General features: G+C 43.3%; 1 protein-coding gene across 3 annotated transcripts in view; it reads left to right on the forward strand.

Moving 5' to 3' along the window:
* cux2b (cut-like homeobox 2b) overlaps positions 1-15,015 on the forward strand; it is a 99,058-nt gene that overhangs the window by 60,060 nt on the left and 23,983 nt on the right. For all 3 annotated transcript variants that reach the window (XM_034871690.1, XM_034871691.1, XM_034871692.1), the window contains exon 4: positions 4,056-4,134. In XM_034871690.1, coding sequence (XP_034727581.1) covers positions 4,056-4,134 — 79 coding nt within the window. The remainder of the gene's footprint in view (positions 1-4,055; positions 4,135-15,015) is intronic.

The following is a 15,015-nucleotide window of genomic DNA, read 5'->3' on the forward strand; positions in this document are numbered from 1 at the left end:
ACTAATAAAGATTAGATTGAAAAAAAACATGCAGTATAATAGTGGAGCGTTGACCATATTTTGCCTAATTTTCGCAGCACTTGTGTTAACACCTAGGACTGGATGTTTGTCAGGAATCCACTGGATTCTTCTGGAAGGTGTTGTGACAAGTGGTGTTGCGGCGGTGGTGGGCTTCCCACTGTTTTGTTCTAATAAGCATGGTGCGGGAGCGGGATTGTTGTGACATCCTGTCAGCCTGTGGGCTGGACTGGCGCTCCGTGAGCAGCACAGTAGGATGGACTCCCTATGATTGTGCACTGACCTTTGCATCATGGGAAAGATGACAGGTAATTTAGAGGCCTCAGGGACTGTGGAACCATACATTTGTTGTCCCCAAATCACCCACAGCACCAATGCACCCACAGCACCTTGAGATGGGAACAGTATATCCATGAACACTGTTTATACACAAACACACACACACACACACACGTTGTTCACACCCACATATGCAGACATGCTCCAAACATTTGCACACTTATTTGAGCACACGCACACACACACACACACACACACAGCAAGATCTGCCCTGACACCCGCCCAACACCCCCTCATCGTCATACACTCTAATCACCTGCATCATCACAAGCCATCCTCAAACAACCAAATCACAGGGGGTGGCAAACTGGTGAGGCAGAGGGGGAAACTGATGATTTAGAGTGATAATTGCATAATCACCAGTTGTGATAATTGTAATTGATGACTGCATAATTGCTAATTGCACTCTTTATGGGAACCCCTCTTTTCCGTTGTCTCTCTGTCTCTCTCTATGTGTTGCTCAGTAGCCCTTCACTCTGCTTCCCCTACTTCTTTCTAGGTTTGTTCTCTCCCCCTTCATTTATTTCTCTCTCTCATCAACACATGCTAGCTGTTCTCTCTCGTTCTCTCTCACACACACACACACACACACACACACACACACACACACACACAGACGGGTACTGTAACTATTCTCAAAGGCTTATCAGTAAGTATTTCCCAGCAGCCTTGTCCCAGAGGCTGTGTTCTGCCCACTCTGTTGCTGTGTTAAGAGTTATGGAGGAGCGCTAACAGGTTTCCTTTGTGTCTCTCTCTTGCTACTCTGCCCTGGGCTTTACTCCTGCTTGTAAAATCAACCTGTGGCCAAGCCCATTCCCTCGGTAGCCATATCCTTTATCACAAAATGGGTGAAAACAAAGAATGCGCTGTGAGCCGGAGACAGGGCCACAGCCATATCTCTTATCCCAAAAGAGATTTGCCAGTTGTAGTGCTTCCTCTAGCTATAGCTCTCTGTACATCCAACCACCCTATCTTCTCATATCTGTTAGTACGAGACTTCTGGCTCTGAAACCCCTTGCGCTTGGCTGGAGGTGGGATTAGCATGGAGATAAAGATGACTCCCTGATCAGCCCATATTATGCACGACACCTCAGAGTGCTTTGATGATAGCAAGGGTGGGCTATGGGGGGAGAGATCTATACGCATAGCGGGTGCTAACGTGAGAAGGCATCAGGCGGGCGTGTGATTGATGTCTCTGCTAGCGTCTGTGGGCAGGTTAATGGTGTGATTGTGGAGGTAATCTCCGTGTTCTCTCGTTAAAGGATGATGGAGGGCCACGAGACCCTGCTTGTCTCTGGAAGATGGAGCCCTAGCTGTTGCCTTCGCAGGATCTCAGGCTCCTTAGACATGCAGTTGGGTGCCTCATTTGATGTATATGCTTCAGAGGAAGCCAGACCAGCCAGCAGACTGCCAGTGAAAAGATGATGACGAGCAGTGGTGGAAGAAGTATTGAGTAGAAGTACTTATGTAAAGTGCATAAATACTCTGTTGCAAGTAAAGTCCTGCATTGAAAATGTTACTTAAGTAAAAGTATGTTAGGGAAATAAAGTGAAAGTATCTGTAGGTCTGTATATTGTTGGACAAAAACACGGTACACACCAAACAAAAGGAGGCCGGAATGAAGCAGGAAAAAACTCAGTTTTCTGAAAGTGGATCAAACAAGAAAACAGATGTCCAAAAAACAAAAGCAAACCAACTAACAGTAATTAGAGACAAAACACTCCACGGATGAGAAGACAGCATGGACCTAGACTGAGAACTGAAACACCACGCCGACAAACAAAACAATCGGACACAAGACAAAGGGAACACAGAGGCTAAACACACGAGACAACGAGCAAAGAAGAGACAGGTGATACCCATCAGGGTGGGCCAGGACAATCAGACAGGCGGGAAAACACAGGAAGTAGAACTACACAAGACAGCACAGAAAACAAGAATATCACAATAAAACCAGAAACAAAACATTATACAATGACTGGAAATTAAACAAGGACAAGACATAGAACCAAAATACAACAGAAAAAGGCACAGAAAACCAAGCAAAAATACCTAAATCATAACACTATATGTGTTTTGTGTGCACACATCTTTATTTGTAAAGTAACCAGTAACTAAAGCTGTCAGATTAATGTAGAGTAAAAAGTACCATATTTCTCTCTCAAATGTAGCAGAGTTCAAGTACCTCAGATTTAATATACAGTACTTGAGTAAATGTAGTTAGTTACATTTTAACCACTGAGGACTAGCAGTGGGTTCAGCCACTCTGCTGTTGTGGCCATGTAGTTCAGGTAGAGTTTGTCTGGATTTCACAAAGTGCTGTTGGAGCTTTTCTCGTTGTCACGCTGAGGACAGAGGTTTCTTATTGGCGAGTGGTGACACTCAGGGATACAAAATTGCTCCCATTCACAGTGAAAACGAAGCAAATATAAAAACAAGTCATCAGTGGCGACAAAGCAAAAAGGAGGTTGGGGTTAAATTGGGGTATAGCTGAGTGAAACCCCAGCGTAGTGTACAGAGAGCTGGCTGAGAGCTGTAGAATATTGCATCTGTATTGATTGGGCTCCAGCCTTTTCCATTTTCCATGAACTCCTCTGAGCTGCTCCAAGTGGGAGTGATGGAGGGGGGGGGAGATTTGCTTGATCTTTATGATATTTCTTTAAACATGATGCTGTCGTTATGCCTCCCGGGGGAAGACACCAGCCATTTCCAGTAAATCAAAGGCTCTCGGTCCCTCGGTGTTCTCCACACACCTTATTTATAACCCCACTAAACAGCCCCAGTACACTACCACCTCCAACACCCTCATAAGTGTTTTCAGCCTTTGCGAAATGAATGTTTTTAAGTGTCGTCATATCGATGATGAGCAGCCTGGCTCAGCCATACCGCACACTTGACCCTCCGTTTTGGAGTCCATTGAGCTGATCCGACGGAGGCTGTTATCAACAGTTACAGAAATGACATAGACAAAAGATGAGAATAATTTGAATTTCGTCTGCTTATGGTTTGGGGGGGGAGCAGAGGACGATTAGAGGCAGCTACAGAGCTCACAAACACGCCCGAGGTCTTAGCGGGACCTGGGAGAAGCGTAACCCACATATCTACTAGTGCAGGTGCCCTCTCCATGGGGCCAGGTGGTGGTTAATTCGCTTTCTTTGTCCTTCCTAATGAATCGTTAATTGGTTTGCATCACCCGCCGAGCCGAGGATAGCAGGTGCCGAGTGCTGCTGGTGACGGAGGCCACTGTCACTGGGCAATCCTTCTCGCGCACACCGACACCTACATTTAACAGGCCAAATGTCACCTCGCACCATGCAGCAACTTGGCAGTAAACATGGGGGATATTTTCATAGTTTACTTGTTTTTCTATTTGTCAATGCTTAGGTAGAAACACGGTTGGTTAACCTATGCATTAGCTATATGAACTGTATTTCTCTGTTGTACATATTAAAGATACGATACACATACAAGGCATGCAGGACTATTTATTCAATGTATTGAAAGGACGCTGGGAGGTTGACCTTTGCTCTTGTTACTATTGATCCACTGTTGGCAATTTAAGATTGTAAGTGTTTTTCTGCTCTGTGTAAAAGTCAACGTAATGCCTGAAATGTAAATATCCTGTGCACTGTGAGTTAAGACATATGCCATGATGTTATTAGTCGATGTTTACCTTAATGGCATCTTCTCCGCTGCAGGTGGTTGCTCTGAACAAGCGCAGCAAGGAGGCCGAGTCTGCGTTCCTGGGAATCTACAAACAGCTTATCGAGGCCCCAGGTGAGTCTCCCACTAAGTCCAGAGATGTGTACCTTCACAAGCAGGAGCAGCAGCAGCAGCAGAATAATAACCACACTCACTCACATTACTTCAAGAATGAGCTTTCCCCATTCAAAGATCCCTTACTGTAGATCAACTCCACATCAAACCTCTACCGCTGGACCAGCCCTATATGGAAAACACACTGACATATCATGTATATATGAACACACTTAAACCAAAGTCATTTTCTAGTTATTTTTCATAGATATGGTGTAACAGCACATGGCTATATGGTACATAAACTCTGTACCCTGTGGCTCTTATCTATTTTTCAAACTCTGTGCTCTCAGAGTGGCTTCCAAAACTCTGCGTGAGGCCACTTCAAAACCCAGCACTGGTCCTTGAGTGTAGCCTGGCTGAGGAGCGAACACATCCTTGAGGAGCTCTGCTGTTGATTGTGGAGGGCCAATTAAAATCCCAACTGAAGTCTGGCTTCGTGTGGAACGCAGGCCTGATGAGGCCAATGGGGGGAAAGGGGAGAGAGAGGCAAAGACACAAAGTGAGAGCAAAGAGGAGCGATGTATTGCGTGTTTATTCAGTTGTTATTTCGGTGCCAGGGCACATGTACGGTATTGCTCTTTGTTGCAGCAAAGATGCAGCCCAATCTCAGTCTAGATCAGAGAAACACTTGTGGCAGGAGTAGAGAATGCTGTTTACAGATTCAATGAATACAAGATAAAAGTCTGCGTCAGAAAAATAGCGACAGCAGCAAGTGACTTTTAAAGGTCTCCATTTTTCCTTGAAGTCCCCTTCTTGATATTGCTCCGCCCCACACACACACACACACACACACACACACACACACACACACACACACACACACACACACACACACACACGCACGCAAACACACACACACACACACTTTGAATGGAGTTATTTCCTTGATAAAAAATACCGTTGTTTGAAGATGTATTCAGTTTGATTTTCTGACCTATACCTTTTATATGGGAGCCTTAATTCAAGCCCTAGAGCGTCTTGTGGAGTACATTTTGTCAAAAAAAACCTCTAAGAATGAAATAGTCAGCTAAGAGTTATGTTGAAAAACAAAGACTTAAAAAATAAAAAGAACAACCACATCACCCAACATGAACTCTATACTGAAGTATAGTAGCTTTTGTCTATAGTGTATCTAATCATTGTTCTCCTCTCAGTCTCTTAATGTACAGTGTTATGTACAGTGTCGTTATGTTGTGTACACATTAGTAGACCTTCCTGTGTCATGTTACATCAGGTGACGTAACACAGCGATCCTCCTACCGCCATCTGACCTTACCTTTACAAAGGGAGTCTGTTTCACTGTATCACTGGGACCAAGTGAAGCCACTGTGTTTTTCTTTCTCAGTCACAGTACTAATCAGTGCTGGGCAAGTAGCCCAGTAAAACAGAAGTAATTGCTCATTACTTATTACTAGAGCCTAACCGATAAAGGAGTTTTGAGGCCAGTACGATACAAATATGTGGTTATTTAAAAATCTAATTTATTTTTTTAAATCCAGAAGCACGTAACAAAACATTAACAGATTTCCCTAACATTAGTTAGTTGTAGTTATGAGTTCTCACTAAAATAATTTAATTTGTTTTATCACAACAGAACAAAGGAAACACACAATATATTAAAGTTCTGAAAAATAAAATGTATAAAAATACAAATTTAAGATATAAAACTTAAAGTCATTTGAAGAAAAACACAAAAGAATATAGCCGCAAGAGGCGATTTGCGGGTTCAAACTTTTTTTTCTCAATAGAGACTTTAAAGTAATTTGGTCCAACGCCCTTATAAAACATATCCTGCAAGCTTTGTAACGATTGGACTGACAGTGCTCTTTGTTTAAAATGTCTACAATTAATTTGTCAAAAACATTTGTTTTAATTTCGGTAGGATATGTAGCTCAGTCCAGCACATGGCAATTTGAGAAAAGCAAATGACCAACATAAAAACAATTTTCCTTAAAGTTTTGCGTAGATTGGACAAACATTTAGTCATTTATAGCCTGATTTGCGCTATTTCACCTACAGTTTGTCTGCATCTATAGAGCCCCCCACGTGGTTCAGGTACTTATGAGGACATTCTGAGAGATTTGTGATGATTGGACAATGAAAATGTGAATTATAGTAAAATATGTGTAATGCCACACACCTATTTTGCACTTGAAACGCCCCCTAGTGACGTATGTATTTAAAACTGTCTGGGTAAATCTGGGGCAATTATCGGAACATAGCCTGTGAGTTTTGTGATGATTGGCCTCACGATTGCTGATTTTGATCTAAAAAATGTGTTCTACCACTTTGTGGTTTGAACCCTAATATCAGTGTTGCCAACAGGGATGTTGTACCGTGCCCTCTGGTGGACAAACTATGCAATGCCAACAATCAAAACATGGTTGACCGTCCATTTTCATTTTATTTTTTAAACTTCCATTTATCAGAATAATTTTTATGTATATTATTAGCCATTATAAATGCCAATACTGCCTAATATCGGCCCTATAATATATCCATCAAGCTTTGCTTATTACTCAAAGAAAGTTATAAAATGTCAATGGAAAAAGTAGTAGCATTACTCGATAAATTACTTAAGATCAGAAGTGGTTACGCGCTTACTTTTTCCGATTCAGCCTAGCTGCGTGGCAGGCGCCTGCAAACAAACTTCCAACTTGCCACACCCACTTCTGCATTTCCTATTTGGAAAATTGAAAAACCAGACATTGTGTTTTCACAAGCAACCAGCTTCCTGTGTTGAGGTGTTTACTGAGCTAGCTTATCCCCGCTGACCGCACGCAGCTCTCCTGTCACTGTGAACCTCTCCAACTCTGGAAAAAACAGCTGATTCCTGATTATACAATTGCCATTTAATAACATAAGCTAACCTGCTAAGAAAACCCAACATGTCTTCTTAGCAGGCATTTTATCCTCAGATTATCAATTATCCAAACATCAAATAAGGTTTCAAAAACTTGTCATGTCTTATTAAGGGGCCCTGTATCCAACTTTGAAGAAAAGTGCTCACATGATTCATAGTTTTTGACAATTTTTAATTATTTCATCAAGGTATCTTAGAATTTGTGTTTTGTTTTTTTTAAGATTACTTTTTTGGCAATTTCCTGCCTCTATTTTTGACAGGACAGCTGAAGACATGAAATGGGAGAGAGAGGGGGGATGACATGCAGCAAAGGGCCCCAGGTCAGGGTCAGACCCGGGCCCACTTCGTTGAGAAGTAAACCTCTATATATGGCCGCCCACTCTACCAACTGAGCTATCTGGGCGTTCAGAATTTGTGTTTACCCCATAGCCCCATATCAGGTTAATTTGACCATGCAGTCTTTCTATTAAACGCAAAACAATTTAACCCATCCAACTCATGCAAAGGCCTTTAACTAGTGAAAGTATTTTGAGTGGCCCAACACAGGCTGAATGGGACATCGCACTATGTCCCAACAAAAGACTAGTATGTCGCATTCTTGCGTTCTGTGATTTGGACCCAAAACAGCACACAGCAGCGTACAACTGTAAATATGGCAGATGGAGACGGAGTCGTGAAAGATGGCAAGCTAAGATTCGCCAGATTACAACTTGTAGTCTGTCATGACTTTCAGCCAAGTCACAGCAACAATCTATGACTCATTGATTGTCTAATCTGACACAGTGACCATCTCGAAATGGCCAAATAATCTAGTGTTGACAGCTCCTGACATTAGCTGTGTTCATTGCCAGATATCCCCCCACTTCTCGGTCTGAGGCCAAGCAGTACAGGCTCGACCACTGAGAGTATTTCTGCGTCTAGCCCAAGCAGTATGTGCTATCTGTGTTAGGGCCTACAGTATCCTGTGGCTGTTTGTCAAAGTACATCTTGCTGCTGGTGTCCAAGGTCACAACTCCACCCCCCCTCTTCTACCCACCCCCCGCTAGAATGGATGACTCCAGGTACACTGGAGGACAGTCATTTGGCTGTGGCCCCACTTCATTTCTCTCTGCCCCTCAAACACAACAGTGAGCATTCCCACCATTCCCCCAACAAATGCTACAGCTCATGTATTTTTAATCTTTTGACAGATGCAATTATTCTTTACACGCCATGCTCGTTAATCTTAATGCAGTTATTACTATTCATTGCGGGACGTTTTTTTCCCCCCTTCTATTATTTCATTTGAAAGTGCCTCTTTGTCAGTGTGTGTATGTGCATGCTCATTTGTGTGCCAACACTAAGGCCTTCAGCCCAATCACAACCGGCCAACAGCAGAGTTAATGAATGCAAGAGGTGAACAAGGAAGGGGGGGTGCACATGCAGTAGCAGCTCAATATGTGACCTGTTGTATCTGGCTATCATTAACATCTGGTCACATATCAGTTATACACTTTGCTGTGTCCACTATTGAATACAAATAACATATCTGTTACATTTGTGAGATTCTGGCATGATAATGTTTCACTTGGTTAATGCTCCTGTTCAATGGCAAGTTGAAAACAACAAACAAACTCAGAACAGAAATAACTTCTTGATGCGAGTGATTGAAGTGGTTTCTTGCCTTTTTATGAGGCCCCCAAGCCGAGATGTCAATCCGCTGGAGTGTTTCATTAGCGTTCTATATTTTGATGTGCCGGTGACACCACCTCATGCTGTGCACTGTAACTCCCACCCAGTCTGGGGCTTGATAGAGGCCTGTTAGCAGTGTTTCCCTAACAATGTTTATATCACCTCCGCACGGTTTTGATCAGTGCAGATAAACACATCCTGATCACTGAAAGCTGAAAACCAGTGGCAGCTTCTGCCCAAATTCATCGGTTTCCCAGAGATGCATCTAACTTTGTCTGTCTTTTTCTTCCTCTCCTACTTGCCATCTCACACGCTCCTCTCTGCTGGAGAATGTGTGTGTGTGTGTGTTCGAGTGGCGTTTGAACGCCTGCGTTTGTTGCCACCTCTGTGAGAGCAGCGAGGCCCTGTCGCCAGGGGCGTAGCCCTGAGACTGACGCTCCAGGTGTTTGCTCTTTCTCGCCTCCTCTCCGTGCACACACTCATCCCTTAGGATCCACCCCTCTCCTCTCTCCTTAGAACACAGCTCCTTTTATCTGAGCAGGGAGCTCACTGAGAGTTTGTGAAGATTCTGATCTGAATACACCCCTCTAAGTATGTGTGTGCGAGGCCTACGGCATGTCTGAGGTATGTGAGGGTTTGTATACTGTGTGTGTGTGTCTGTGTGTGTCTGTGTGTTTGTGCGCTAGTTGAAATGTTATGGCAACAGTGCTTGCTAGTGGTGACCGCCGGTACTACGGAGCAGAGCACAAGTATAAGCAGCTTCTTTTTTTGTGGTCACATTGAGTCGCGTGTCTTCTTGTGCAATGAGATGGTCGTAAGTGCTTTACATACTCGCACCAGATGTTTCACTCGGCTTTGAGATTATAGGAACACAATGCACTGACCTTCGTACAAGGAGTCATTCAAATGCATAAAGAATAGTAGTCCTTCTTCAACCTTTCATGTACATAAGCGGGCACCAGTGAGAGAGAGGCCTGCGAGGCACAGCAAGCTGGCTTTTTTTTGTAATTTTGCAGCTGAGTACCTGCAGTCAGGATGAGAGAAAAAAAGGAGTGGCGTGCGTGCGCGTTTGTGGCAGTCTGTTGGAAAATAAGGATGCATAAAAGCTGATGGAAAATGAAAGCTCTCTGGGCGGGACGAGATTATGCACAAGTGATTAATAAGAGCAGTAATAAACAAAGGCCCAGGAGATGTTTGAGGTGCTTAATAATGCATTATGTTCATAAAAGAGCTGGGCCTCTCCAACTGATCCCTGTGGAGTAGGAGACCCCAGAGGGACCAGGAGAGAGTGTGCTCTTAAAAGACAGCGTGTATGTTTGTGTGTGTGTGTGTATGTGTGTGTGTGTGTGTGTGGGAATGTCTGCATGTGTGTGCCTGAGAGCAGATACAATTTAGCCATGGGAAGAAAAATCATGTAAAGACCAAAGACTGGTGTATTTTATGACGTTAATTCATTGTGATTTATCTTACCTGTCTCATAAATAAGATTTTTGTTGTATCATTTCAAGTGAAGTTTGGTTTGGATGTCAGTGGCTCTTCTCTTTTCACTGCAGCATCTCGTGTTAATTTTAAATGCCATCTAGCTCCAGCTCCACTCTTTGTTGCGAGCTTTAAAGTGTCTTGGTATTGATGTCGTTCCTTCTCCGTCCTTCAGTCTGTCAAACAAAGACACGGAACAGCATTGAAAGAGAACAGGTTAAGAAGTTTCTCTCCCTCCGCTATGTTTGGTTCACACACAAAAGCCGCCGCTTCCCACAATCATTTCTTTTTCATTCCACCTATGTTTTTTATTTTTGTATTTTCTCACTCCCTCTACCACATCAAGGTACAGCGACACGTCGGTTTGCCATGTGAATATCAAATGCTCGTTGGTTTTAAAATGCACCGCAAACAGAAAAGTCATGTTTACGAATTTGTTGCAAGCAGTTTGTTTTTTTCTAATCGAAACTAATCCTTGTCAGTTAGAAGAAAAAAAGGCTGTGATTTATCCTACACACCTATATAACTTTACATTGTCTGTGAAATTAAAGACCTAATGTTCTTTCAACCTAGTTTTGGTTCTTGACAACAATATTACAGCAGTGTTACTGTTTGTTGCAGCAGCGGCACAGCATGTTTATGGACCTTGAAGTCCACTCAGAGGAAAAAAAAAACAAGACTGTTTTGAATGAAAAGAAAAAACCTTGGAGCACAGCCTTGTAAATTAATTTGTTCGTGTTGTATGATGGGAACACAGCTGGCCTCATTAACATGCGCACAACAAATAATTATAGCGTTTTTTTTTCTCTCTCTTCAGCCAGCCAATGCTTGGCTAATGGGCTTGCTGGGTTAATTATGTCAGAGCGTAATTACACAGGGCCCAGGGAGACATAATGGTGCACCCTGCTGCGCCCACACCGCCTAATGATGGTGTATCGCTGACAGAGCCAAGACGGACCGCCCCGACACACCTGCTTGTCTTGGCGCACACCACCCCGGTCCACCCCCACCCACCTAGACACACATCCTGAACATGTGCACCTTCCTCCCCAGTGCCACCTGCAGTGCACGTAGCCGTCCAGCGTCTGACAGGCTTTGGCTCGTGCTCACCCGGGACTGAAGGCTCACCCAGCTGCAGTAACTGCCTCCCGCTTTGAGACGTGCAATCGCAAAGCAACGCAGTGACCACAAGGAGGCAGCTACAGGGTGGCAGCCTCATTATCGCGCAGCCAAAGTGATGAAACCCAATATCAATGAAGCTGAGAAAATGTGCAAAAACAATTAAAAGTCATACTAACATGTTTTTGCCATGTCTTCTCTTGGTATAATTTTATTTTTCATTTCTTTTTTTTTTAATCATTTTTTGAGGCATTTTAGGCATTTTATTTTCTATAGGAGAACTTAGACATGAAAGGGGAGAGAGAGGGGGGATGACATGCAGCAAAGGGCCGCGGGCAGGACTCCAACCCACGGCCGCTGCATCGAGGAGTAAACCTCTGTATGGGCGCCCGCTCTACCAGGCAAACTAACCAGGCGCCCAAAACATTGTCATTTCTAACTATGGCAGCGAGCTGCAGACCTGTGTGAGCTCCAATACACGTCCATTAGAATGAATACACCTCGGATACATGATAACCTCTGTCGGATAGCAGGGACCCAGGTTCCATTCATCCCAAGATTATTTGTTCCAGGAAATGGACCAATCCTAAGCGTAAAAGATAAGCACATGACAAGTTGGTTCCAAACTAGTTTAATGATAGCCAGACAGATTCTTTTAAGAGGATGGAAGAATGAAGGGGGGTCAATTCAATAGTGGCCTTGTGGGATAGCTAGGGTGAACGTTTTTCCAGATCTCTACAGTAGGAAATGGGAAAGTACCTGAGCATTCTGGAGGGCTCCCAGGAAGCTTTGTGCTGGGGAGAGATGTGTATGATGGGCTTAAAGGTCCCATGACATGGTGCTCTTTGGATGCTTTTGTATGGACCTTAGTGGGCCCCTAATACTGTATCTGAAATCTTTCCCAAAATTCAGCCTTGGTGCAGAATTACAGCCACTAGAGCCAGTCCCACAATGAGCTTTCTTTAGTATGTACCATTTTTGAGTCCGTAGCTTTTGAGGAGGGTGAGGGGGGGCAATGTGTGGCCTTGACCAATTGCCACTTTGCTTGTTTGAAAGCCATGATGTCTCTCTCTCATGGGTGGGCCAAATTCTCTGGGCGGGCAAAGCAGAGAAAGGGGAGGTAACCTTGCTTCTTATGACCTCATAAGGGGCAAGCTTCCAGATTGGCCCATCTGAGCTTTCATTTTCTCAAAGCAGAGCAGGATACCCAGGGCTTGGTTTACACCTATTGCAATTTCTAGCCACTGGGGGACCATAGGACCATAAAACCTCATAAAGATAAATAATACATTTTAATGTCATAGGACCTTTTAAGGTGTTGTCATTAAGACATATGTTTATGTGATTTATAGTATGTCTATGTTGTTGTCATTATGTTGTATGATCTTGTTATATTGTTGTTCATGTGTCATCTTTTCTTGATTTTTGTCTGGGTAGTTGGTGTTGACAACGGTTGGGGGGATGTTCATGTTTCAAGTTCTATGTTGTGTGTGTTTTGTTAAAATAAATGACAAAATGTTAATCATAAAAAGAATGAAAACACCTCCAGTACACCATGCTTATACCATTCTTTATACACAAGAATTTATAAAAAAGAATATGTTCAGCACATGCAGTCTTTTATCCTAAGCCATCCATGTTTTTTTTTCCACTTCCAACATCAGTTTTCAAGCTGATTTTTCAAATCACAGTCTAGTGTCTCTTACATCTCTGAGTTGTTATGGACAACCCTAACTAATTAGAGCAGTCAGCTGATCAGACAGCCTCACTTATTTAAAAGAGAGAGACAAAAGATGAACAGTGAAAATATTCCCCAGACTGTCTGTTTTAAACATCCATCACAGTTCTTAGACTTCGGTTTCAATGTTGCCCTACTGTCTACGCAGTAGTGTGAGCACTGTTTTTCTGAACAATGAGATATTATAACTGACATTTGGGAGTGCATACTTTTCAGTCAGACCTCCAAATAAATTTATTGTAAATCTGTATAAACTGTTGCCTTGTTTTTACAACCCTGTCTGACTGCTGGAGTTTCTTGGCCCATTGGCTTTGCTTTAGCATTGTCACCATATTCCCAGAACTCAGCTATTACTTTGGCGAGTACAATGTTACTATAACTGATAGAAATGATGATCAAAAAACATGACTAAAGTTGTAACAAACCAGAAATGTCAGACTCGTTGTGAGGGAGATAAATGTGTTCATGTTTCCACAGTGACATTATTGAACCTCCCTTTGCCATTCTGCTCTGCTCGGTGGCTGTGATTCGTCCAGAGCTGACCCTGTGATCACCAGAGAAGATGATTATTAAATGTTCCGTGAGTTATTTGTCTAAACGAGCTGCTGTTACCCGATCAGTTATCAAGACCCCAGAGCAGACATCCAATCATCTATATAATTAAGATAAGGGATGAATTAAAAATCGATCGGTTTGTGTTGCCGTGAGAGTGATGTGACTCACCTGATGTACATATTGCCTCGTCAGCTGTGCTATATTTCTTGATTAACAGGATAACGTTGGATTCCTCTTCCATTCCAGGGTTTATTTGCTGGCTTTACCATCAGAGCTGTTCCGAAAAAGAAGCTTCAGTGCTCCTTATTAGCAACATCAATTAGCTCTATTTTCCAAAGTTATCAGCAGTCTTTCTGGACTCTCCGTCAGTAACTGTAGATCCAGGTCCCTGAGAGAGTACCCCTGCTGCTCTACTTTGACGGGGGTTAATTTTGTATACAGACTTAAGTTATATCCCTTCACTTTAAATTTGACTTTACTTTAGTCCCTTGGCACCGGTTGGTAATCCTGGCTTGTCCATGTGTGAGAGATCCCTTACTATAATCTGTGTCCTTTGATCATTAAAAGTTGAAAGGATATATGGGAAAGAGGCTGATAAAGTGATTTCTGTGACAGTGGGTCGATGGAATAGGAGTGCTTTAAGTCATCCTGTTTGTCTTAGAAGAGCTCTGCTCTTAATAGTGATGTCCCTTGTGACTGATGCAATATCTCCACAGCTGGTGTAACAATGAATGCAGACAATGTTTGACTGTAAACGGCCCTGGGAAAAAATAGCTCGATCAATTAAATGGCCCAAAATGTTTGTCTGATGAAAATGCACATATGGCAGGCTGCAACGTTGGGCCAGGATTTCAACAAATTGCACTTTGCAGAAGTTTTGGCTCTCTGATGAGCATTTATTTTCGTGGCCTGCCGGCTCGGAGTTTGCATTCTCTCTGTGGCATCTGGCAAAGTTTAAACGTCTGTGGCTCCAGCTTCTTACGAAAAGTCACTTCAGTCAGTGCCCATACTGAAGAAGGGATTCAATTGGGTTCCACACAGAAGTCTAAGATGAGTGGATGAAAGCTGTGGGAGAAAAGTTTGTGCAGCAAAGCAGCGATTTTCCTCCTCTTTTAGAGTTGTGTGTGTGTGTGTGTGTGTGTGTGTGTGTGTGTGTGTGTGTGTGTGTGTGTGTGTGTGTGTGCGTGTGTGCGTGTGGCTCTACATCTTGCCTCCCCCCTTGTCAAGGAGCTCCCCTGAGCTTCCCTCTCTGTGCTTTGGCACTAGAAGTCACCTCCTTTGGTGTTCGGCAGGCAGGTACACAACAGGAGCAGCTCTCTCTCTCTGAGCTGTTGAACTTTTCGGGAGGGGAAGAAAGGAAAAGGGAAGATTAAAAACAGCCCTGTGATGTGGAGTGCCGAGCTGCCTCCTGAGA

This window comes from Etheostoma cragini, chromosome 5 (assembly GCF_013103735.1).
Source record: "Etheostoma cragini isolate CJK2018 chromosome 5, CSU_Ecrag_1.0, whole genome shotgun sequence".
NCBI classification, from domain to species: Eukaryota; Metazoa; Chordata; class Actinopteri; order Perciformes; family Percidae; genus Etheostoma; species Etheostoma cragini.